The sequence below is a fragment of the Elephas maximus genome, chromosome 8 (assembly GCF_024166365.1).
Source record: "Elephas maximus indicus isolate mEleMax1 chromosome 8, mEleMax1 primary haplotype, whole genome shotgun sequence".
Taxonomy (NCBI): Eukaryota; Metazoa; Chordata; class Mammalia; order Proboscidea; family Elephantidae; genus Elephas; species Elephas maximus.
Window position 1 is genome coordinate 91,320,451 of NC_064826.1, and position 27,116 is coordinate 91,347,566.

The 27,116-nt window shown below is 40.1% G+C and overlaps 1 protein-coding gene across 2 annotated transcripts in view; it reads left to right on the forward strand.

Annotated features, from left to right (window-relative positions):
* PLEKHA8 (pleckstrin homology domain containing A8) overlaps nucleotides 1–27,116 on the forward strand; it is a 79,912-nt gene that overhangs the window by 19,700 nt on the left and 33,096 nt on the right. For both annotated transcript variants that reach the window (XM_049894044.1, XM_049894045.1), the window contains exons 2-12: nucleotides 5,125–5,241; nucleotides 6,332–6,487; nucleotides 8,069–8,193; nucleotides 10,228–10,386; nucleotides 11,529–11,569; nucleotides 13,267–13,421; nucleotides 14,838–14,994; nucleotides 15,398–15,483; nucleotides 19,679–19,737; nucleotides 20,740–20,870; nucleotides 21,613–21,683. In XM_049894044.1, the coding sequence (XP_049750001.1) occupies nucleotides 5,125–5,241; nucleotides 6,332–6,487; nucleotides 8,069–8,193; nucleotides 10,228–10,386; nucleotides 11,529–11,569; nucleotides 13,267–13,421; nucleotides 14,838–14,994; nucleotides 15,398–15,483; nucleotides 19,679–19,737; nucleotides 20,740–20,870; nucleotides 21,613–21,683 (1,257 nt within the window). The remainder of the gene's footprint in view (nucleotides 1–5,124; nucleotides 5,242–6,331; nucleotides 6,488–8,068; nucleotides 8,194–10,227; nucleotides 10,387–11,528; nucleotides 11,570–13,266; nucleotides 13,422–14,837; nucleotides 14,995–15,397; nucleotides 15,484–19,678; nucleotides 19,738–20,739; nucleotides 20,871–21,612; nucleotides 21,684–27,116) is intronic.

Genomic DNA, 27,116 nt, shown 5'->3' on the forward strand with positions numbered 1-27,116 from the left:
GTTTCTTTAACTTCGCATAATATTTTCCAGATTCATCCATGTTGAAGCATATATCAGTATTTCATTCCTTTTGACGACAAAATAGCTTTCCATTGTATGGATATATCACTTTTTGTTTATTCACTCAGTAATTGATAGATTTGGGTTGTTTCCACAGCTTGGCTGTCATGAGTAATGAGGCTGTGAACATCCATGTACAAGTGTTTTTGTAGATACGTGTTTTTTCTTAGGTATATTCCTGGGAGTGGAATTTCCTTATAATTAATTATGTTGAGCATCTTTTCTTATACATATTGACCATTTGTATATCTTCTTTTGAGAAATGTCTATTCCAATCCTTTACCCATTTTAAAATTGGATTGTCCTTTTATTATTGACTTGTTAGAATTCTGTATATATTCCTGAAACAAGCCTCTTACTGGATGTATGATTTACAAATATTTTCCCCTGTTCTGTGGGTTATCTTTTCACTTTTACGGCAGTATTCTTTTACACACACAAGTTTTTAATTTTGATGAAGTCCAATTTATTTTTTCATTTGTTACTTTCACTTTTGATGTCGTATCTAGGAAACTATTGCCAAATCCAAGGTCAGGAAGATTTACTCCTATATTTTCTTCTAAGAGTTTTAGCTCTTACATTTATCTGTTTGACCTATTCTGAGTTAATTTTGTTTATGTGGTGTGTGGTAGCGATCCAGCTTCATTCTTTTGCATGTGACTTATCCTGTTGTCCCAGCACCATTTGTTGAGAAGATTATTCTTTCCCACATTGAATTGTCTTGGTACTCTTGTTGAAAATCAATTGACTGTAAATACAAAGATTTGTTTCTGGAATCATAATTCTATTCCATTGACCTATATATCTGTCCTTATGCTAGTACCACACTGTCTTGATTACTGTGGCTCTGCAGTAAGTTTGAAATTGGGAAGTGTGAAACTCTAACATTTTTCTTTCTCAAGATTGTTTTGCCTATTTTGGGTCCCTTGAGTTTCCATATGAGTTGTAGGATCAGCTTGTCAATTTCTACAAAGAAGTCAGCTGAGATTCTGGTGGAGATTGCTATTCCAGGCATACATCCACAAGACCAACAAGAAAAGAGACTGGTTTCTATTTCCTTCTGCTTTTCCCTAGTCTCAGCAAAAGTCCCAGAATTATCTTTGGATCACTTGCTTGTCCTGGAAGCTTATTGTTAATAATTGTTAAGGGGTTGTGAAATTCCAGTCAGTCCTGAATCAGGTACCCATCCTGGTGCTAGGGGTGGGTCAGCCACACCCAGACTAAATGGATGAAGTGTGGATAAGGGAGGTTTCAGCAGTGGAAGTGTGGGGGTTAGAGGCATGGTTGCCAAAAATAAGTGTCCAGTATAGCTTCTACAGTAAAATAATCCAGGATAATACATATTGTAGGAAACCAGCATTTAAATATTCTTTTTTTCCACCTATTCCATCCTTGGCATTGGTAGCTAGGATAAAACTTTTTCCTGCTCATTGAAGTCTCTCATTTAACCTTTTCATTCTGTCTCAAGTAGAGGATGACCAAAAAAAAAAGGAGAGAAGATGGAGAGGGAGGGGAGGAACAGAAGGATAGTCTAAGAGCAATCTAAGGGAACAGGGACTAGTACAGCCCCACAGTTTTCACCTGCCCTTTTCTTACTTTGAATGTCTTATGATTTCTGAAGAAACTGCAGATTAATTTAATACAGAAAGCAGATTAATGGCCCCTTCATCCTCCATGCCTCATTCCTTATACAATTCATCACTCCTGAGCTGTACTCCAGCATCCTCGCAGTGGACATGGTGAAAGAGCAGTGTGTCCCTGTACTAATCTGGACTGTCCATCAGTCTGCATTTAAATAGCGTGTAATGGAAGTGAGACTCTTCATGTGGCTTCTGAAACTCCAGGAACTTTGTGCTTATAAAGAGAAGTTTCTCTTGGTTATAGTTTCTGTACTTCCAAACTCTATAAAGTAAAAATAGTGGTGTATTGAACTTCCCCCAGATAAATACAGAACCTGTTATAGGAAACATATTGTTTCAGTTACTATTATAGTTTACCAGCCACTTTCAAAACTTAACTGAAGCTATGCAGTGTCATGTGTGCATGTGTGTGGTTAACATTTTTCAGATCCCTGTAGGCTAAGACTAGTTTAGTACCACATTTTTTCCAGTTTAAGACACATTGTTTCATATTTCAGCAACTCTGAAATCAGGAAGCATCTTACAGTCAGGGCCATGTCATTGTTTAATTGGCAGATATTTTTCTTTTTTATGTTATGTAAAAAAATGTGTGTCTAAAAATTCATGGGGTCCCAAATTTGATAAAGTGTAATTGAGGATGTCTTGAATGCCTTCTACCCAAAAGTCATGGTGGTTTTGGGGAATGTTAACACCAACCAGAGTAATGGGAGTTGAGCGCTAAGTGAGAAGTTGCTACTGTTCTATACCTGGGTAGATTTCTAGAAGTGAGGAGCCAAAGTTTGGGGGTTACTCTGCCAGGAGGGACAGTGTAGGAAGATATGGCTTTCTTCTCAGCTCTGCTGTGTGCTTCCTGTCTGACCTTAAGTAGGTCACTTAATCTGCCTGATTTTAATTTCCTTAACTGGTTGGACTAAGGTGATTTCAAAAGCGCTTCCATTTCTCAGGTTCTCAGGAATTGATTCTTTTGTTTCAGAAAAGGGGGATGGCCTAAGGCAGATCTTCAGACTCCCTTGAAAAGGGCTTAAAACATCATCAGTAATGTCTAATTTCAGGAGCACTAATTCTTTGCTCAGCAAGCCATCATCTGGTGATTGGTTTGGTTTCCTAGTAATAATGTTTATGCGAAGTCCCTGGGTGATACGCGTGGTTAGTGTGCTCAGCTGCTAACTGAAAAGTTGGTTCAAGGTTTCAGTCCACCCAGAGGCACCTCAGAAGAAAGGCCTGGTGATCTATTTCTGAAAACTCAGCTGTTGAAAAGAGCAGAGTACAGCTCTACTCTGACACATATATGGTTGCCGGGAGTCGGAATCAACTCCATGGCAACTGGTTTTTTGTTGTTGTTTTAACGTTTATGCAAAGAACGGCAGCCTTCAAGTTGGGAGTTTCTGTAGACTATGAAACCAGGATCGGGAAACGTCAGCTTCTGAAATAAAAATTTACAATCTCATCCCAAGAAATTTACCAGCCAGGGGTTGATTTGTGCCAGTGTGGAGATAAGGCCATGAGGCTGGCTCCTGACATCCAATATAGGGTCAGGCTGCCTCCCTGGGAAGTAAGCATCCTGTATAAAATGTAAGCGGGAGAAAATAAGCTGTAGTTTTAGAGAAAGATTACTTAAATCCTTGGCAAGAAAATGTTGATCACAGGGTATGCCAGTGGTTGCAGTGCGTTATTGGAGGGTCAAAACAAAAACCAAACCCAGTGCCCGTCGAGTCGATTCCGACTCATAGCGACCCTATAGGACGGAGTAGAACTGCCCCATAGAGTTTCCAAGGAGCTCCTGGCGGATTCAAACTGCTGACCCTTTGGTTAGCAGCCATAGCACTTAACCACTACACCACCAGGGTGGATGCAGAAAATTAGTGTTTACCTAATTTTGTTTAAGAAGGTGAGAGACATAGTACCTGGCAGGCCTGAATGTTCTGATCCCTAGAAAAGCAGACACTGAAGTAAACAGTGAATAAAACATCTCGCCCGCCCACCTAGTTTGTGCTCAGATTTAGTGCTGACCATTCAACCTCTGGAGCCCTGGTGGCACAGTGGTTAAGTGTTCGGCTGCTAACTGAAAGGTTAGCAGTTCAAATCCATCACCCGCTTCTTCGAAACCCTATGGAGCAGTTTTACTCTGTTCTACAGGGTTGCTTTGAGTTGGAATCAGCTCAACGGCAATGGGTTTGTCAGTTTTATTCAGCTGCCCAATTACAAATTCTGTTTGCCTATACCATAGTCCTCGGCTGGAGGGACTCCAGAAAGTATGCTAATGTCCTGCCATAACGTAATAAATGCATACCATTTTGACATTACTTGGTGTGTATACACTTGGTTTGTATGAATCAGTGACCGAGGACCCATCAGACTTCTGTACCTGAGCAGCCCTAGGGCTCAGCCAAAGCCACCACTGGCCCTCTTTCTGGCTCCCTCAGCCACAGCAGAGTCCTGTGTGAGAAATGTATCCCTAAAGGGCTATGGCATTTCAGAGAAAGGGAAAAAAACTACACCTACCTAAGGAGACCTGACAAGGCTCATGGAGAAAATGGTAGCATTTAGACATGCAGAGATAATCAGAGATGGTATTTTAGGCAGAGGGTCTAGCTTGAGCAAAGGCCCAAAGGCAGGAATACAACAAAGAAGTTTGGTTTGAGTAGAATGTAGGGTGTGTAAAAGGACTGGATGAGATGGATACTACTGCTGGGTACAGTTTGTCTCATGAGATTTTCTGATATTGAAGTAAAAGTTCTTAAATGTCCTGAGATTACTTTATTACAGTGAATCAACATTAAGTAGTAAGTCAAAAGTTTACCTTTTCCTAGAGGTCATATGATCTAAGGCTTATTAAACAGCACTGTAGTATAACGTTGGAAGGGCATTGTAATTTTTTTTTTTTTTTGCCTTAATTCTAAGTTTTAGATAAATTTTCTTAACTGGAACTAGGGAAGGCGGGTGTGTGATAACGTTCCATTCAGAACACAATAATCATTTATTTTAGAAAAATTAAAAATCATGGTTTACTAGTACTGTATTAGGGAAAGAGACTAAAAATCACCTACATTTCATCCTGTTATGCATAAGATTGTCATGAGTCAGCACTGACTTGATGGCACCTAACATCGGCAGTCCTGCTACCTAGAGAATCATCATTGTACTTGTTGCTGATCCTTCCAGACTTTTTTGCATTGTGTAACTAAAAAATATGCCATCTTCCGTGCATTGTATAACTAAAAAATAGGGGTGTATTTCATTTTATAAAAATGAAATCAAACATATAAGTCTTTTGTAACTTGCTTCTACCTCATAGAATTTCCTTACAATGTAAGCTCCTTGGGAACTGGGACTCAGAGTCCGATGTTAGGTCCTATTCCCACATCCTGGGAGGAACATTACGTACAGGCAGTAACTGAGACAATGCTCTGTCTTCTGTTTTCAGGTTGGCAGCCCCGATGGTTCCTTCTCTGTGGGGGAATATTATCCTATTATGATTCTCCTGAAGATGCTTGGAAGGGCTGCAAAGGGAGCATCCAAATGGCGGTCTGTGAAATTCAAGGTGAGGAACCAGAAGACTTGCAGGCTTTATTTTTCTGTCTCCCTAACCAACTAAAAAAAGTGCTAGCCTCTGCACGCCCTTGTCTGCTGTTCCCATGGTACAGATCAAGATGCACAGTGCACATTACAAAAGAAAAACCAAAAACCAAACCCATCAGCGTTGAGTCGATTCCAACTCACAGCGACCCTATAGTACAGAGTAGAACTGCCCCATGTTCTGAAAGAGAGCCTTGCAAATAAAACCTAAAATTGCAGCCAGTTTTTACAAGAAAGTTAGTTAAGACGTAGTCAAAATAAGTAAGGGTGGTGTACTCTACCACTCCTCTGGTGCTCATTCGTTAGTCGCCTGCTTCTCTGGGGCGGGTGTCTATGTGCAAAACTAATTTAAGTCTTTTTACTGCAGTGACTGAACTTCTGTATTTAATCATGACGTATGCCACCACCACCACACACTCAAAACAAGCAAACAATAGTTTTCTTGGTTTTGGGAATTTTGAGACATGCTGAGAAGATGTGAGACTCAGAAGTGAGACAGGTTAGGCCTAGGGAATTTAGGGTTGGGTAGGTAGAGGAGGAAGGGTGTAGTATGCTTGTTTCTTCTCCTGAAGGCCTCTGAGGGAATGTTCACATTTTTGGTTGACTTGTCAGGGAAGTAGAAAAGGATAAATATTGCACTCTCGATTGCTTTTCAATAAACCTAAAGGGACAAATAACATCACCTTGTTTGTTGACATACAAGCCTTTTTGGCCTCTGATCAGCATACTTTACATACACACCAGCCAACGGAGAGATTCCTTCTCTATTTTGATAAAGGATTGTAAGGAGGACTAGATGATTTCCTTTTTAAACCAACATCTTGGTGATGCTTTGAAACCAACTGTGAGGTTTTTCCTCTAGATCACTGGATACATCTAGGAAGAGATAAATAAAAGGGGCTTTGTGTAAACCAGGAGACGTTACGAGGGCTGGCATCCTGTCTTGGGAGAAGCCCACAGTAATTGGTACTGTTGAGATCAAGAAGTTGGGTTGACTGGAGGCTATTCCAGATAAGGCTCTTCTAGTCTTTCACCTCCCTGTGCCTTGCTCCCAGTTCATTCTGTAGATAACACACGCATGGACCTGATAATCCCCGGGGAACAGTATTTCTACCTGAAGGCCAGAAGTGTGGCTGAGAGACAGCGGTGGCTGGTGGCCCTAGGGTCAGCCAAGGCCTGCCTGACTGACAGTAGGACCCAGAAGGAGAAAGGCAAGTGGCGATTGTCCTCTGGTCTGGGAACCTTGGGAACCCCTCATTGGCATCTCTGGGTTCCGTTATTTGCTTATCTTGTCTCTGATTGCCTAGCCAGCTTTTTGTTGCATACAAGTTGTATACGTCAGTGGAATTTAAACCAGGACCTATTTCTAATTCTTCTTCCTTAGCATATCATAGTGGAAAGAATACAGGTTTTGGAGCCAGTCAGCTGGGTTCAAATCCTGGTAGCTGTGTGACTTTGGCATGGGTAACCTCTGTGAGCCTCATTTTCTTCATCTTTTGAAAGGAGATAATAGTACCTACATAGGATTGCCATGAGGATTGTGGTGATACGCAAACTGCCTAGCACGTTGTCTGGCACAGATGTGACCTTTAACAAAGAGTAACTGTGCCGGAGAAGCCTTGAATCAGAGTGTTTTGTGCAGGAACACGCTGCCTGCCCCTCCCTTTCCCAGGGGTGAGATGGATGCCTAATTGTCAGGTTGCTGCTCATTAACTCAACGTCACTGGGCCCCCTGGGAACCATGGCACAGCTTTCTCCTTGGACTGGGAAAAGAGTGCCAGGACCTATTGCCTGAGCCCAGTCAGCCTCCCAGCCCCATATGTATACCTAAAGAGATTACAGAGGGGAGGGAGCTCTGAGGAAAGTGTCTTTCCTATGACAGGTGTGCCTGGTATGCTCACTCATCAAGTAGATGTGTGAAAAGACCCCCCTCCTTGGTGTTTTTTTAGGCTAACAACAACAACAAAAAATCCATTGCCCTCAAGTTGATTCTGACTCACAGCTACCCTGTAGGACAGGGTAGAACTGCCCACAGGGTTTCCAAGGAGCAGCATGGTGGATTTGAACTGCTGACTTTTTGGTTAGCAGCTGAGCTCTTAACTACTATGCCACCAGGGCTCCCTTTAATGCTAAATCAGGAACGAATTCTAGACTCTTGGTTTTGACTCAGAGCAGGTGGTAATGTGCAGCTTTTTCATGGAGAAGAAAACAGGGGTGGTAATAATTGTAGTGAGACCTCAGCGCCAGGGTGGCTGAAATGCCTTGCTAATGAGGGAACAGCAGGTGCACGAGGGTACCATTAGCCTCAACAGGCAGTGTGCTGAGCCAGCCCTTTGCCGAAATAACAAGTGTATTGTTAGTGATAATTGAACAGTACAGAACACTGTTACTGAGGTAGGAGCAGAGCACTGTGTTAGATAAATAGCCATGACCCCATTTTACAGATGGGAAAAAGTGTCTGTGGCAGAACTGGACCCCAAATTCTGAATCCTTGATTTTGCTTGGAGTTGTATTAATCCCTCACATGAGTGGGTCAGATGGTATGTTGTCTACGTCCTGTACTGGTGGTTATTCAGCATGTTGGTTCATGAAATAATGTAGATTACTTCAAAAGACTGGAAATCTTGTTTTTCTGCTTTTCTTATACCCATATCTTCAACAGTATCACATCTATAACTCATACTATGAACATATGACTTTGGGTATGAGTTACATTTTCCACTGTCTGTAGTATACTAACTACAAATAATTTATGCATTTAAGAAACTTTATTGTCATATTTTGTTATTTAGAGTTTGCTGAAAACACTGAAAACTTGAAAACCAAAATGTCGGAACTGAGACTCTACTGTGACCTTCTTGTTCAGCAAGTAGATAAAACAAAAGAAGTGACTACAACTGGTGTGTCCAATTCTGAGGTAAAATATTATTGTCTTGGCTACATGAAAATAGCACCAGATTAACACACAGGTGGTGCTTACTCCCACATAATCCCTGACTATCTTGGAATGTATAATTTTTTACAGAAAAAGTAACAGAATTCAACAAAGAGAAGTAATGTGTGCATTCCCACATATGGAAGCATACAGGCTCCCTTTTTTCCTCCCGCCCTCCCTCCCTTCCTTCTTTCCATTTTAGGTTAATTAAGTGATAATACTTGGAACTTTTAACTTTAGTGCTGACTTACTAAGATAACATTTCTACCCCATTTTGCATCACTTTCTTTAGTACAGTGTTATCTGTCTTGCAGAGCCATTTCAATTTGTGTGGCTACTAAGATGCCAGCGTAGGACCTGTGAATAATGTGTCTGTCACCTTTGAAGAGACTCACAGAATTTTATTTCACTGTTGTAATTGTCATGCATTGGAATAGTTTGGTACTTTCAAAGATAGAGACACTGCTTTTTTCTTTCCACCATCAGCAAGGATTGAAAATTTTAACATTAATAAAGTTATTGTCCACTCATCCTACAAATGTGTATTAAAGAACCTGCCTGGTATTAAGCAACACGTTGAATGAATCATGCTAACCAGAGAGGTTTTCTGGTCTGCTCTCAGAACGTTATCGCCTGACAAACAATGCTTCTAAAATGAAGAACCTGCAGATTATAATGAATGGTTTTAATAGCTACTCTTCTTAGGCATACGGTGCACTATGCTATTACTAGGGTATATCCTTTGAGTTTTTCTAATAAAGGTGATTTAACTCACTTCCATTCTCTTCTTTTTGGGCTCTTTTATTCACTCAACAACTGCCTGTTGTGTATAAGACACTGTGCTGGGGGGTGGGAGAGGGAGGATACCTAATAATCATTTTAGTCCTGCTCATGGAGAGTTTATAGTCCAGAGCAGTGTTTCTCAAACAGGACAGTTTGCCCCCCAGGGGATGTTTGCATTGTTGGAGACATTTTTCATTGTTGTAACCGAGGGAGTGCTATGACATCTAGTGAGTAGAGACAGAGGTGCTGCTAAACATCCTGCAATGCACAGGAGAACCTGCCCCCATATACACACCCCCCAAAATCAGCCAGCCCAAAATGTCAGTGGTGCCGAGGTTGAGAAGCCCTGGTATAGAGGGAAGGGAAACGTGAGCCCAGCAATTTGTAATTCAAGGAAGGAAGTGCTAGCAGTACGTGCCTTGGGAACTTGCTGATTAAAGTGTGGTGCGTGATGAGCAATGTCACCTGGTAGCTTGTTAGAAATACAGAACTGAGGAAAACAGGCCACTGAGATGTGGCCTCTGCACTCTGTAGTTGAGGTGTGGCTCGGTTTCCTGAACAATTATCAATATCCAGAGGAAAATAACGTGGAGGAAAAAAATCGATTTAAGTGTTCCAATATGATACCGAGTCCCAGTTGCTGAAACCACTTGGGCTCATCAGTGCTGAAAGCCAGAAAACCATTCTGAAAGCAAACGATGGGTGATTTCTGACTTCTCACAACCACGAGAACCTCGTTTTTACTCAGGCAGTCAGAGCCATTTTTCCATTGGTCCCACTGCTTGTGATTCCATTTCATGTGTGTCACCGCTTGGAGACTGCACTTCTGTGGGGGCTCAGTGCCCAGCTCCTGGCACAGTGCAGGCATTTAATATTGTTGAGTTGTTACGTTAACCTAGAGTAGTGGATTAGTGTGAAGGGTCAGACTGAGGGCAAAAAAAAAAAAAAAAAAACCAGACCCAGCGCTGTCGAGTCGATTCCGATTCATAGCGACCCTATAGGACAGAGTTTCCAAGGAGATTGAGGGCAAGGCTAGTATAAAGTTGATAGATACATTGGACTCACTTAATCTTTTGTTTGTTAGTTTTTAATGACCTGATGTACATATTTGTCCAGCAAAACGGGTGTGTACATTGTTATTATTTTGTGGATAAAAACCTCCAAGGACATTCCACAATTGGGCTTTTTCTTTTTGGCAAGGTAAAGGAGTCTTCCACTCTGGTTGTTTCGTAGGAGGGAATAGATGTGGGAACTCTGCTGAAATCAACCTGCAGCACTTTTCTGAAGACCCTGGAAGAATGCATGCAGATTGCAAACGCAGCCTTCACCTCGGAGCTCCTCTATCGCACTCCCCCGGGGTCACCGCAGCTGGCCATGCTCAAGCCCAGCAAGGTAAAGTCCAGCTTGGCTGCAACAGGACACAATGAAAAGCTGAAAAGTCAAGAAAGTTATTACACTGACTATGATCGCCATCACCCTTTGGTGATTTATAGACATTTTTTAATGGATTGCACTTTTATGTCTGGCCTCAGTGACTCAAGACAGAAATGTGAGAATTACTTATTTCCCAAATCCGGTCAGCCACTTTTGGCAATTTTACCACCTGAACATGGCTCTAACATAGCATCTTCTTTCTAACCTCCTTTCTCCGATTGAGTCTTGCCCAGACTTGTGGTAACTTCTAACTAGTTGCCTGCAGCCTTGTCAGTCAATTTACAGTATTTCTATTAATACCATATAAATTGGAGCACTTTACTTAAACCTTTCAGTGACTTTCCCATTGCCTACAGGTTGAAGTCAAAACTTTGTATCGACAGCCTGTTTCCCTGTCATTACCTGGCTTGAAGGAGACTTATTAGTATTAACTGCTTGTGGTTGCCCCCACATCTTTGTGCCATTTCCCAGTGCCAAGAGTGGCCTTCTCACCTGTCTTTCCTTGGTTAGCTCTAACTCATCTTTCAAAATTTAACCTCCTCTTTCTTGAATCTTTAAGTTGGGCTAAGGGCTCCTCTTATACATACCCCTATTTTAGCCTTACTCTGTTTTGTAATTATCTTAAGGTCAGGAACCCATGGTATTTATACCTCCAGTGTTTGATACAATGCTGGGTCATAGTTTGCTATTTATTAATGTTTAGTGAGCATAACTGAAATACAAAGAAAGTCAATCCCCAAGGGTAGTTTAGGTCCTTCAAAAGACCACCTTCCTCAACATGGTGAATAGAATCAATGCCACTGAATTGTACATGGAAAAATTGTTAAATTGGCGACTATTTTGTTTTATATATATTTTACCACAATTAAAAAAAAAAAAGACTAACATCCGTTTCCTCAGAAATTTGGTTACCCTTATATGAATAAATAAGAAAGCTTGTTGGATCAATGACTCTCTTCTTTTGGGAGGATCTAAAACTGTCCCTGTTGAGTGAGGCAGTGTAGGTTATAGTCATATTTACTGCTTGTCATGTGTGATAAAATTCTAAATATGCTCTACTGGAAGTTTAACATATAAACTTTCTTTTGCTTCTTTTAAAGATGAAACATCCTATTGTACCAATTCATAATTCATTGGAAAGGTACAGTAACTTTTTTTTGTTTGTTCTTATTTCTAAAAATAAATAAGGATATTATTACTCCTTGTTTAAAGAAAATAAGGATATTTTGATGGTATGGTGGTTTTTGTCATGATTTGAGATATACCAGGAGGAAACAGCATCTTGAGTTCTTCTCAGTGAGCCCAAAGCAGTGGAGACCCCTTCACTCAGCACTGTCTAATGAAGAGGATGTTTGCATTTCCTCTAGGGTATGGATCTTGTCGCACCTAGTGTGGTGTGATAAGTGAGCCCTGGTGGTGCAGTGGTTAAACACTCATTGGCTAACCGGGAGGTCAGCTGTTTGAACCCACTAGCCGCTCTGTGGGAGAAAGATGTGACAGTCTACTTCCATAGAGATTATAGCCTTGGAAAGCCTATGGGGCAGTTCTACTCTGTCATATAGGGTCTCTGTGAATCAAAATCAATTTGATGGCAACGGATTTGGTTTTTGGAGTGTACTTCTGTTGTGGAGGAGTTGATGGTTGATTTACGCATGCTTTTATCCAGAAAAGGAAATGCTGTTTTCTTTGTTTAAAAAAAGGAATCTTAGGTATTTTTCAGGTTGAAAAAAGAATTTAAAGAAAGTCTAAATTATTTCTATTCCTCTAGATGTACCTTTGATTAAAAATAAAGTGTACATTTATATAGTTGTATTCATGTTATTTTGGGGTGTTTATTCAGTTATTCATGTAAACATTCCCATGTATTGACATAGTCTATATGTTGGTCATCTCAAATATTTTTTAATATTTCATCTCCTTTATACACTATTGTTTGACTAGTTAATTCTTTGTTACAAGGATTGTACTCTGGTCGTTTCTAGTTTTCTCCTCAATATTCTAGGAATATCTTTATAGTTTTTTTTTCTTTTGAGGTATTCCCTGGGTATAGTCTTAAATTTTGAATTGCTAGGTTGATCTATGGTATTTCCTTAGAAAATAACAAATGTTTTCCTTGAAATCAACATGTAGCTTGGTCCCTTATTTTTATTAGAAGAAAATATTTTTATTTAATTTGCTTGGATATAATCACCTAAAATAAGATATGATTTTTCCTTTAACAAATAGAATCGGCTTTTCTTCTTGTGTATTGAATAGCCTTTTCAGTTACCCCAAAGAGCGGCAGGTCCTTCCAGATATGTTGTATTTGTTTGTTTTTTTCTGTCAGAAACTTTGCAGGGAGTACTCTCCCCTGACCACCACATGTGGCTTCTAGACAGTTAACTGCTAGGCAAACACATGAAAGTGGCCCAGTGTTTTTGAGAGCTGAGGCAGAAAAACACCACCTAGGAAGAAGTTGAGGAAAGTGAGAGAATTGTTCAGTGTGGCACCTGGAGAAAGCTGATTGAAAACCAAAGAACCGTCAATGACTATTTCCTGATACTAGTGGAAGCAAGAAGATTGGGTCAACTGAGGGTGCAGGAAGAACCATTAATGGCTCTTTGATTTCTGAACTGCAGCCTTGAGACAGACCCACCCCTGTCATAGGCAGAAGCCTATCTTGGGAGGCAGGAGAGTGAGAAGGCCTGTCTTCAACAACTCCGTCTTTTAATTGATGTTAAAGGAAGTTGGAGACTGTGATCCCTTCCCCCAACCCTCAGAATAAGATCTACCTGAGCAGTCTATTTATAACCAAATAATTAGACTTTTTGGCTTTTTTCCTTTTTAAAAAATTTTCAGACAAATGGAGATGAACAGCTGTGAAAATGGATCTTTAAATATGGAAATAAATGATGATGAAGAAATCCTAATGAAAAACAAGAGGCCCTTATGTCTGAAATCTGCGGAGAGAGACTGCAGTATATCAAGTGAAGAAAATATCGATAATATAACAGGTAAAAACAAAAGTGTTGGATGTCTGAAGCAAGCCTTTGAATAATAGGATCTTGGGGTTAGATTCATTAAGTGTTACCCAACACTGGATAGGGAGTGACCTCAAAACAGTGTATTAGGATGTTGGCTTGCTAACAGCAGGTTGCTTGACTAAACAATTTTCTGCCATCCCATCTGACCCTGTGTTTAGGAGGCACAATGAAGAGAAAATTCCCTGTCAGTGTTCCCTGCCATGATGAGTTATATAGTCAGCAGTAGCTGCTTGTGCTCATTTTTGAAGGTGTGGCTACTTCATTGGCCTTCCACCCTGAATCTCAAAATCCTTTGAACTTAGAGTATAAAGTCAGCCATAAGAATGTAAAATTAGAGCAATTCAGTTTCTCATCCTGGTTTCTGATGGGGCTCCGGGCTGTCAGAATTTACCAGCCACCGTTCTTCACCTACCTTCTTTGTGTTCATCAAACCAAATCCCACATTTTAGGTAACAAGCCTGTAGTTGAGAGTGCTGCCCTTTTGAATTTGCTGATTCCCTTGGCACTGAAGCATTGCTTATCACTAAAACCCACTTCCAGTCAGTTCAAGAGCTTTTAACTGTGTTGTAGGTACTTAAGTATTTTGAAATTAAAATTTTTAAAGAAGATTCTCCCTTTATTTCCCCTGAAATAAGAGACCCTGTTTTTATAGGTGAGTTGGGGGGAAAAGAAGGTTCGTTTTCTTAGTTGTTAATCTCAGACAGGCAGTCCACACATCTCTTTTCCTAGTCACTGAGTAAATAATACAGACCAAAAAATTTTCATCAAAAAAGTACTTTCATTTATTTGACCCTATAATTTCATTTCTAGAAATTTGTTCTCAGAGAATAGTTAGATTTAAAGCCAGAGATCTGTGGACAGGGATATTCCTTATGATATTATTTATACAGGTAAAATTTTGTAAACCACCTAAATGCCCCCCATATGAGTATGATGCAATCTTGCACAGTCATTAAAATCATGATTTGCAGAGTATTGAATGATTTAAAAGTATTCATGATACACTGTTCAGTGAAGACAAGCAGGATGTAAATCTCCGTATACTTTAAACCAGTTTTGTTTACATGTGTATTTGTATGTATACGTATATGTATAATGTTTCACAGATTTTTATTTCTGTATACTTTTCTGTGGAAACCCTGGTGGCGTAGTGGTTAAGTATATGGCTGCTGACCAAAGGGTCAGCAGTTCAAATCTGCCAGGCGCTTCTTGGAAACTCTATGGAGCAGGTCTACTCTGTCCTATAGGGTCACTATGAATCGTAATTGACTCGACGGCAGCGGGTTTTATACTTCTCTGTGTTTTAGAAATTTTCAGCAATGACCGTATGCTAATTTTTGCAATAAGTATATGATAGGTTAGTAACACATATCTTCTGCTTTGCAGTCCAAGGTGAAATAATGAAGGAAGATGGAGAGGAAAACCTAGGAAATCATGACAGCTTGGCACAGCCTGAATCAAACTCCTCCTCCAACAGCTCAGAATCCCACTGGGAAGAAGGCAACGAAGTTATCCCGACTTTCTTTAGTACCATGAACACCAGGTAGTCTATACCTTCTAAAGGCACTGACAGTTGAAAACTAGCTTCCCTTCTGGAAAATCAGTCCTGGTACTCCTTTCATGTGATGGCATGTCCTAAGAGAATAAAGAACATGCTATGCCAAGTATCAGCTTTACTGTTTACCTTGTCCGAAGCAGTGGATGAGAAGGAATTGGAATGTGAGGGTACACTCTGTGAACAGATTTTGACTTGTTTTGGGGGATTGTCTTTGAAAACTGATTTTATTAGACCTTATAATGGAAAAACAATCAGTGGGCATATCTGTGAAATCAGGCCAAGTGATTTGCCCTACAGAGGGGCAGCTGTTCCCATGACTGCCTCTGAACTGCAGAGTGCTGATTTTGTATTTTCAACCTTTCCTCCTCTATATCATCAAATTGTTTAGCTTTAGTGACATTGAACTTCTGGAAGACAGTGGCATTCCCACAGAAGCATTCTTGGCGTCATGTTATGCTGTGGTTCCAGTATTAGGTAAGATTGCTGCAGTTGCGTGTCATTCATTACTCTCTGACGTCTGTTTCCCTGAACTATGTGTACGGCAAGATGGTCTTCTTAGCTACCTCTTCATATCACCAGCCCCATACAGTTAAAACTATATGACCTTAAGCATTATTGCATATTTCCATCTCATTTCTAATTATAGTTAACATTGACCTCAGAATAGTGTAATGAGAAGAGAAGATTTTCACATAAAAACAAAAATGAAAGTATTTGAAAAATAGACCTTTATATCCACTGGTAGTGTGGTGGTTTTTGTGTGCTGTCGAATTGATTCCTGCTATAGCAACCCTCTATGACACAGTAGAATTGCCCCATAGGGTTTCCGAGACTGTAAGCTTTATGGAAGCAGACTGCCATGCCTTTCTCCAACAGAGCTGCTGGTGTGTTGGAACTGCTGACCTTTTGGTTAGCAGCCGAGCGCTTAACCACTGCGCGACCAGGGCTCTTTTATCCATTGATACTGTGAAAAATTTACAAGTTAAAAAAAAAATTTTTTTACACATTTAAAAAAATATAAATTTATTTTAAGTTCAAACTTGAATTTACTTAATATAAAGTTAGTAGTACCAGGGATCATTAATGTAGTGAAATTGCTATATGACCCGTTTAACTATGCATCTGTTTTTTTTTTTTAATTGAGGTATAACTTGCTTACAGTGAAATGCATAGAACTTAAGCGTTATAATTAAATGAATTTTGACAAGTGCATCTACCTGTATAATTCATATCCCTGGCAAGACGTAGAATATTCCCATCACCTTAGAAAGTTCCCTGTGCCAGTTGCTTCCCAGCTGACCACCCACCCAGAGGAAGCCATTTTTCTGATTTCTGTCACCATAGATTAGTTTTGTTTCTTCTAAAAGCTACATAAGTGGAATCATGTAGTATATAGTCTTTTGTGTCTAGCTTTTCTCTTTTAGTGTGTTTTTGAGATTCATCTTTGCTATGGTTGTTAATACCTTTTTATTGCTGAGGTGTATTTTATTGAATGACTGTATCACAGTTTGTTTACTCATTATCCTATTAATGGATATTTGAGTAGTACCCAAAGTTAGCTAAACTGCAAAGCCTGAGGGCACAGCCCCTAAGACTGCCCTCATTTCTGATACCAACAGCAAGTTTGGGAGGTTCCCAAAGTCATCCTCAAGTTTAATAATTCCCTGGAAGAGTTCAAAGAACTCACCAAAAGCTGTTACACTCACAGTTAACTGTTTGTTATGCATAAATGATACAGGTAAAAAACAAAACAAAAGTCCACCAAAGAAAGAGATACCTAGGACAAAGTCTGGATGGGTTCCAGATACGAAGCTTCCATTGTCCTCAGGACGTGTTACTCTCCCCGCCATCGATGTGTAAAAAATAGGCACAGAGCATTGCCAGCTAGGGAAGCTTATGCAGGCTTTAGTGTTTAGAGTCTTTATTGGTGCTTTATTACATGGAGTTGGCACAGGACCAGACGACGTTTCATTCTGTTATATATGAGGTCACCATGAGTAAGAGACGACTAGATGGCAGCTAATAACAACAAATTATATAGTCATGATTGATAATTGATTACCTGTGTGGTTGAATTCAGTCTCCAGCACCCTTGAACCCAGAGGTTGAGCTGATATCACGTGGCCCGAGGAGCCTACCATGAGTCCCCTTACCACCGTAAACTATTAGGTTTGTTCTGAGGAACCCACCATGAACAGAGACACTTCTGTCACTCAGGAAATTCCAGGGGTTTAGAGGTTACCTCCCAGGAGCCAGGGACAAAGATCAGACCTGTCTTTGGGCAGGGCCAAATTCTTTACTATACAAGTGGTTTCTAATTCAGGGCTATTACAAGTAAAGCTGCTATGAACATTTTTGTATCTGTTTGTGGATCTGTGTTTTCATTTCTCTTGAGTGAATACTTAGGAGTGGAATTGCTGGTTCATAGGGTAGATACATGTTTAACTTTATAAGACGCTGCTGAATAGTTTTACAGAGTGGTTACGCAGTTGTACGCTTTCACCAGCAATGTACGAATGTTCTAGTTGCTTCACATCTTCCCCAGCATTCGGTGGTGTTAGTGTCTCATTGTGGCTTTAATTTGCATTTACCTGATGGCTAATGATATTGAACACTTTTTCATGTGATTTGGTCATTACTATATCTTCCTTTATGAAGAGTGTGTTCAGATCTTTAACCCATTTTTATTAGTTGGTTGTTTGTCTTATTATTGAGTTGTAAAAGTTCTTTACAAATTCTGAATAAAATTCCATTTTAGGTATATGCATCGTGAATATTTTCTCCTAGACTGTGGCTTGCTTATTTCTTTTCTTATAGACGTCTTTTGAAGAGCACCAAAAAACTGAGCCTGTGGCCATATAGTCAGTTGCGACTCATAGCGACCCGATAGGACAGAGTAGAACTGCCCCATAGGGCTTCCAAGGAGCAGCTGGTGGATTCGAACTGCCACTTTTTGGTTAGCAGCCAAGCACATAACCACTACGCCACCAGGGCTCCAGAAGTTCTTAATTTGGATGAAGTTCAGTATTCTAATTTATGTCTTTTCTTTCTTTTATAGTTAGTGCTTTCAGGGTCCTAAGAAATCATTGTCTACGCCAAGGTCATAAAGATCTTCTCCTTTGTTTTCCTTAAGACTCTAGATTTCGTTTTTAAGTCCTACCTTTAATGCATCTTAGAATTAGTTTTAGTATGTGGTGTGAGGTAGGGTGTTGAAGTTAATGTTTTTGGTTTTCCTTTTGATACCTGTCTGTTAAGAGCCATTTGTTGCAAAAATCTCCTTTCCTCTTTACATTGCTTTGCAGCTTTGTTGAAAGCAGTTAATCTTCTATAAGTGTAGGTCTATTTCTGGACTTTCTCTTCTGGTCCAGTGATCTCTTTGGCTTTCCTTATGCCAATACTACAATGGCTTACTTACTGTACCTTTATAGTACGGCTTAAAATCAGATAATGTAGGTCTTCCAATTTTGTTCTTCTTTTTCAAGAATATTTTGGCAATTCTGAGTTCTTTGCATGTCCGTATAAAATTCTAGCTTTTCATTTCTATTGCAGAGCATATTGGGATTTTGATTAAGATGGCATTGAATATAAATCAGTTAGGGGAAAGTTGGCATCTTAAACAACAGTGAGTCTTCTGATTCGTGAATGTGCTATATCTTTTCATTTATTAAGGTTGTCTTTCTTTTCTCTCAACCATGTTTTGTATCGCTTCTAGTGTAGAAGTCTTACATATCTTTTGTTAGGTATAAATTTTAAAATTTTATGCTTTTGATGCTGCTGTAAAAAGTATTTTATTTCATTTTTCAGTTGTTCATTGATAGCATATAGATACAATTTATTTTTTTTAAATCATGAGTTAACATAAAATGCCATCTCTGCATATATTGTGGTGATCATGTTTTTTCCTATATTTTGGTAATGTAGTGAATTACATTGTTTGGTTGAATTTAAGCTTACCATCTTGATATTTACTTTCTATTTTTCCCATCTATTCTTTGTTCTTTTTTTTTTTTTTTAACTCTTTTCCTGATTTCTAGCAAATGAATTGAGTACTTTTTGAGCATTCTATTTTATTTCCTCTTTTGTCATTTTAGCTACATTTCTCTGTTCTCACCTTTGTTTTATTTTTTAGTAGTTGATCTTGTCCAGAAGAAATATTTGAACCACATATGTAATTTAAAATTTTGTATTAGGCACAATAAAATAGGAAAGTAAAACATATAAAATTAATTTTAATTATTTATTTCATTTAACCTAATATATCAAAAATGCTATCATTTCAACATGTAATCAATATAAAAGAATCACTAATGAGATATTTTGCATTCTTTTTTTGGAACTAAGTCTTCAAAATAGGGTGCGTATTTTACACTTGCCATGCATCTCAGTTTACCCCAGCCACAGTGCACGTGCTCAGTAACCAGGGTCAGGTGGCTCCCGTATTGGGCAATGTAGCCCTAAGCATTACAGTGAATAAGCCACTTATGACCCATTATAGTTACTCAGAGTACTGTAATATAAAAAGATGATGACAGTGTCCTGGAATCCTTTTAAACTTCTGTTTCAAAAATGATTTAGAAGCAAAAATAAAAGTAATTGGGGAAAAGATCTGCCAAATTGTTGTTACCGTAAAAAAAATTTTTTCCAAAGGTGTTTTCAATCTTTTCTGTAGACAAACTTGGCCCTACAGTGTTTGCTCCTGTTAAAATGGATCTTGTTGGAAACATTAGGGTGAGTATACTGGTTTGTCTCTGTGGAAATTTTTAAATAAAGGGGAAAAGTTTCTTAAAGCTTTTATGTTTGACAAGAATAAAAGAGTGAAAAATGTACCGAAGCTCTTTAAGAGAGCAAATATCTTACCATATTTTGAACCCTCGATAAGGGAATTAGTAACTAAGCCCTTATTGTGAGCTAGAGGCGAACTCTTTTGGAGGTGGAATATTCATTTGAAACCTGAGACCAGGGTTTCCTTTTCATGCCCCAGAGCATGAATGAGTGAGATTTTACCCTTATGTCAACACTGATACTGTGCTTTTTAAGCTTAAACGATAACAAGTCACATTTTTCCAAAGAGCATGGGTAGTGAAATAGCCATCCAGGGCTCAGGACTCAGAAGACCAGAGTTTGAGGTGCACCTGTGGAACCGTCAGCAACTCACTGATTCTCTGAGCCTATTTCTTCCCCTGTAAAATGAGGGAGTTGTATGCATAACTTCCGCTAAAGTTTGTGTCCCATTTTAAGTGTAGATTGAACATTACCTTCTTGAGAATACAGTAGCCAGTGAAAATCTTTTGTCCTTGTCAATAGATACTATTCTTTAAGTGAGCAGTTTAAGGAATTCCTGTCTGGACAGGTGATTAGAATTAGCTTCTTTAGAAACTGTATACTTGGAGGTAATTCCTTATTCAGGAATAGGTGATTGTTGAGCATAATGCTCAGCATAAGAAGTATCTCCAAGGACAGCTGTGAGAGAGGTTCTGAGAGGGAAAAAAATAAAGAACAATGCCTTAAAACCCTAAGAGACTAACTTTATTTAATTCCCATTTAAACCTCATAAGAACTCTCAAACAAAAACATATTGCCTTGGAAACATAAGGAAAAAGGTAATAGAGGCTTAATTTATTTTGATTTCTTAGAGGCCTGTTTGCCAGCATTATAAATCTCACCACTGTACTAATTTGCTTGATAGCATTACAGTTCTTAACTTAGACTCTTCCCCTGCTTTTCCTTCAGAAAGTAAATCAGAAGTATATAACCAACAAGGAAAAGTTTACCACCCTCCAGAAGATAGTGCTGCATGAAGTGGAGGCGGATGTAGCCCAGATCAGGAACTCGGCAACAGAAGCCCTCTTGTGGCTGAAGAGGTGAGGCAGCTGAGTTGGGGCAAACCAAAAACCAAAACCAAACCCAGTGCCATCGAGTCGATTCCGACTCATAGCGACCCTACAGGACAGAGTAGAACTGCCCCCATAGAGTGGGCAGCAGCAGTTAAAATCCAACTCAGTGGAAATGCCACCAGAAAAAACTTCGTTGAACAGAGGAGATGACTTGTCAGTGAAGAGCTATCCTCATTACGTATACTCATTACATAGGCCTTCCTAGAAGGCCCAATGCATGTAGCACCAACGTTTGTTTGTTTCCCTCTTGATGGCGATTAATAGTATTAATAAATAGGCCTCAACTAATAGTGTATTTAAGAACTCTTAAAAGATGGTAAAATCAACCAGTTTTTATTTAAGTCAGTGGTTCTCAAATTTCAGTGGAGGGCTTGCTAAAAACACAGATTGCTGGGAGCCACATCCCCAGATTTTCTTATTCGGCCTGAGAATTTGCATTTCCAGCAAGTTCCCAGGTGATGCTGAAGCTGCTGGTCCTGGAATCATACTTGGAAAAACACTGCTTTAAATATATCAGATGGGAGAAGGGAAAGGTCCTGAGTCAGATAAAGGGAAATACCAAGAAACTCAGAAAGGACTGCCATGTGACTTGGCTTGTTTACCGCTGTTTACAAGGTATTAAAATAGAAGCTGGTATCTACCATTTCTTTATACCCATTCAACATAAGTGAACTTTGAAAGTAATGTTTCTTCTTCTTTTTTGTTTTAGAGGTCTCAAATTTTTGAAGGGATTTTTGACAGAAGTGAAAAACGGAGAAAAGGATATCCAGACAGCCCTGAGTAAGTGTTCATTTGATCTTGATTGATGAATAGACTATGTAATGAGACCCTTGTAAGACAAGACACCTTAGAGGGAAAGTTTCTGCTTTTCAGGTTTGATTTCGATTCTTTTCTTATTACATTATTATTATTTGTTTGCTTCCTGTGTACTTTGGTAAAAAAGAACCCATGAGACAATGACCTGGTAATTTAAATCTAACTTATTAAAAATGAAAATATCTTTTAAAAAGAGCTAAATTAATGAAGAGCTATACCTTAATCTCATATAGGAAGACCTGGTATTAAGTGGTTAATTCTTCCTAAATTAATTTTCAAGTACAATGCAGTCCTCCAAAATCAATACCCAAAGATAAACTTTTACTTAGTTTTGGAGACCATGAAAAGGGAGGGTGTGGGGAAGCTTGGGGATTTGCATGGGAGGGAGATTAAGGTTAGTCATCATGCGTACTCCTCAAATGCGCTGTACGTCCCATTTTGTAGTGGTAGAGCTGAGACTGGGGTGCAGGCCTTGGTCAGAGGAGATTGTCCTGTTTCCAGGGTCTTAATGCAGTGATTCCAACATTGCTGCTACTTAATAAACGATGGGTGGGTAGAGCGATGGATGGAAGCATTCTCCCAGTGTTCTTATCAGAGTGCCTGAACTCTCCCCATTGGCCTATAGGAAATTCTTCCAGCATGAGCCTTGAGGAATGTGTCAGGGAATTCCATGTTATTTTGAAGCCCTGTATTATTATAATGTAGAGATCTACACGGTCAAGTTCTAAGTAGCCATGATTATAAACAGTGAAATGTATTAACTGGGTGTTTCTGTTGGCGGGGGTGGGGGGTAGGGTGCCAGTGTTTACTGCAGCATTTTGTCAGTATCAGGAGTAAATCCTGCTTCCTTATGTTGGTCCTCCCTCTGGGGCACAGGTCTTGAGGGATTTGACCCCCATGTGATTTCCCCAGTCCGCCCTGTCAGGAAGCTTGTCAACATGCCATGAAACAGTAAGAGCTGACTTTTGTGTAGCGCCTTATGAATAACTTAGACAACTTAATCCTCACATCAGCCCATTTTTACAGGCTTGGGAACTGAAATTCTGACATTAAGGTATTTTCTTAAGGACACCCAGCATCTCATGCAGGATCACTTCAGAGCCTCTGCCTCCAAAGTCCACACTCATTTCTCCCACAGAGCGTCTTCTCCACCATCACTGGGCAAGCTGCAGTTTTTGGTTCCCCATATGTCCCTGAATTTCCAGAACAATCTCAGTTATATTTTCCCCTGTGTGTCCTGATTTCAAGTACTAAAAATATGTTCACCATATTTATTCATACCCCCTAACCAGTATCTATCAAACTTCAGGGAGTGTAGAACGGTTAGGATCATGGGCTCTGGACTGACTCTATGAGTCCCACCATGGGATAGCATTGTGCCCTTAGGCAAGTTACTTAACCTCTCTGTGACTCAATTTCCTCATCTGTAAGGTCGTTGTAAAGATTAAATAGGTTCACACACATGAAAAAATTAGAAAGTATTTGGCACATAACAAGTGCTCAACAGAGGTTAGCTTCTATTATTGTTTATATTTTTATCATCATCATCGTGGCATATGAAGTTGATGACCTGCCAGAATATGAGGCTTATTTGTCCCATATAAATCTCAAATCCCAAACCAGAAACCTCCCCCCAGGCTAACTTCTTAGTATGGGTATTTCCCACTGGGAGGAAGACTCCTTCACCTACAGGAAATGCAGAAATGTGGACTTCAGCACTGTGTGCCTGGTGGAGTCCACATGTCACATGATGCTAATGCTTTATTATGGCTGTCTGTGTAAGGGGAGGACAGGAATGCTAATTCTGTTTACTCCACTGCTGAAACTGAGAGGAACTAGAACCCAGGTACTTAAAGGACACTAACAAGTGAAAAGAAGTGCCTTGATCCCAGGGGGTGGAGAAGAAGTTGAGGATATAAGCTTTCTGCCCTTTCTTCACTTACCCCCATTCTGCTGCTTTTCCTCCTCTACCCAAGCCATTGACATTAAGTCGAAAAATGTCCCATAGGGTTTCCAAGACTGAAATTTTTACAGAAGCAGACTGCCACATCTTTCTCCTGTGGAGTGGCTGGTTGGTTCAAATCAACAACTTTTTGGTAAATAGCCAAGTGCTTTTTTTTTTTTGACCATTATATCATCAGGTTCTTTTTTCCTCCCCTATCTGGTGTTTTTTACTTGATTTGGAGACTGGGCCCCAAGGGTCTGTGAAGATGTTGACCTTGTGAAGAGAGAGGAGACTTGAAGGGCAAATTCTGTTCTGCAGCTGAAGTGATCACAGCCGATCTCAGCTTTTCTTTCCCCCTGTTCCCCTTTAGTGCTATTTTCATTGGCAAGGAAAAGGGGGCTATATGTTTGAGATTTTCACCCTGATGTTCAGGACAATTTTGAAGAAAATTTTCATGATTTAAATCAAATCTTTGCTTGCAGCAGTCCCTAGTTTCCTGCTGTTGTTCAATGTAGGGAGATGACCATTCTCTAAGTGAACTTCCTCCCTCCCCTCCCCCAGATAAAGACACTATACACTCTGCAAAGTACAGTTTTATGAGGAATGGTTACATAATAGCTATTCATAACCCCTAGGCTCCCTGATGCATATTTCTCCCAGATAAGAGCTTCTGTTTTCTCATTCCAAAGTCATAGGCTTTGTAAGTGGAACTGATATCTGAAATGAGGGAGGGTGGGTATATACATTAAAAAGTGTGTGCAAATTAATACCATATGCAGATTAGCTTCCCCCTTTTTTTTTATTCTAGAATTGATGTTGAGTTACTATAATAACAACTACCATTTATAGAGCACCCAGCACTCCCCTTTTGCAGTGAGTAACCTGAGGTTTAGAGAGGATAAATAACTTCCCTAGGGTCTTGTCTTAGGTTGCATTCTGTAGAGGAGCAAAACCAGTGAAGTGTCTGTGTCTGTGTCTGTGCCTGTGTCTGTGTAGAGAGAGATTTATCTTAAGGAAATGTCTTATGAAGTTGTGGAGGCTGGCAAGAACCAAATACGTGGATCAGGCATCAGGCTGGAGGCACCTCCTGACACACATGGTTGTAAAGGTTGACAAACCAAAATTGGCAAGTCTGGCAGAAGGCTGCTGGCTTACAGGACTGCAGGAGCTGGCAAATCCCAAGATCGGCAGGTCAGTTGACAGGCTGCTGGCTCATGTCCCAAGAACTGGAAGTCAGAGGATGACAAGTCGGATGCAGGATCCAGAGAGAGCTTTGTCAATATATATTGGCAAATATATATTGGATGCAGACCACACCTCTGAGGAAACTGATTGGCTGCTCACATCAGATCACAAAACGAAGGACAAGTACATAGTATCTGACAAGTGATCAAGAATCATGGCCTAGCCAAGTTGACACACAACCTTAACCATCACGGTCCATGCCTATCCCCTTAAACCATGCATAACCTTTAAATAAAGACAATTATAAATTCATACTTGCATCTAAGATGATACAACTAACACACATACAGTTGAAAACACACTAGCCCCATTTACATTTTATACTTTATAATAAATAATGGAATAAGGGAGGGAAGAAAACAAAGGTATTTACCATACACACACACACATACACACAAACATATATATGTATTCACAAATAGAGGTATAACAAAACAAGTAAGAAATACTAAAAATTATGGTCCTCATTTCTGCAACGGTCATGTGGTTGCAGCTGGTATTTAGAACTACCTTCTCTTGCCACCCATTGCATATTCCCTTCACCCTCAGCAAGTACCTCAGCTGGTCATGGTTCTTTGCCTAGTGGGGTGACCCAAACCTTCATTCCTGAAGGGTTTTGAGCCATTAGTAGTCATGTAGGAATTGGGTTGCTGTAGTTTTACATTGACTTTAATCACAGGACATGGTAGTACTAAGAGACGTCCTAAGGGATCTCCTCCAATCCAGACATACTCTTCTCTACCTGCATTATGTAATATCAATCCAATTTCCCCTTGGTAATCAGGATTAATCACACCAGCTGATACAGTAACTCCTTTCGTTGCCTCTTGATCCAGAGGCATAAGGAGCCCAAAGTGGCTGGGTGGCATTCTTAACTTCATTTCAGTGGAATCAGTTTTGTGCCTCTTGGTGGGAGCATTCCTCCCTTTGGGACTAAGACCTCTAGACCCATAGAGCATAGGGACATGAAGCAAAAATTTCACAAGTAGGTCACAAGGGGTAATAGTGAATGGTACCATTCACATTTCCACCCCTTGATTCCTGGACCCACGAATCCTGGCTGTGGGAGAAACAGCACCATGTACTGGACATTGGTTTAGAGCATATACAGCCTTCTGGAGAACATTGCCCCAATCCTGCAAGGCATTACTACCTACCTGGCATTGTAACTGTGTCTTTAGAAGACCATTCCATCGTTCTGTCAAGCCAGCTCCTTCTGGATGATGGGGAACATAGTAGGACCAGTAAATGCCATGAACATGGGCCCATTGCCTTGCTTCATTTGCTGTGAAGTAGGTCCCTTGATTTAAGGTGCTGCTTTGTGGAACACCATGACAGTGGATAAGGCATTCTGTAAGTCCATGGATGGTGGTTTTGGCAGAAGCCTTGTGTGCAGGGAAGGCAAATCAATATCCAGAGTAAGTATCTATCCCAGTGCAAACAAAATGCTGCCTTTTCCATGATGGAAGGGGTCCAATGTAATCAACATGGCACCAAGTTGCTGACTGATCACTTCGAGGAATGGTGCCATATGAAGAACTCAGTGTTGGTCTCTGCTGCTGACAGATTGAGCACTCAGCAGTGGCTGTAGCTAAGTTGGCCTGAGAGGAAGTCCATGTTGCTGAGCCCATGCATAACCTCCATCCCTGCCACCATAGCCACTTTGTTCATGAGCCCACCGGACAATGACAAGAATGGCTGGGGAAAAAAGATGACTGGTTTCTACAGAACACATCATTCTATCCACTTGATTGTTAAAATCCTCCCCCGCCAAAGTCACCCTTTGGTGGGCAATCACGTGAGACACAAATATCTTCATTTATTTGACCCATTCAAAGAGGTCTATCCACATACCTATTCTCCATGCCTCCTTGTCATTAATTTTCCAATCACGTTTCTTCCAAATCCCTGACCATCCAGCCAAACCATTGGCCACGGCCTATGAATCAGTATATAGTCACACATCTGGCCATTTATTTATTCTTACAGGCAAAGTGAACAACCAGGTGTACTGCTTGAAGTTCTGCCTTTTGAGAGGATTTCCCTTTAGCACTATGCTTCAGGGAGGTCCCAGAAAGGGGCTATAGGGCCTTCACTGTCCACTCTCAGCTGGTGCCTGCATATCACACAGAACCATCTGTAAACCAGGCATGAATTTTCTCTTCCTCAGTCAGCTGATCATAAGGAATTCCCCATGAGGCCATAGG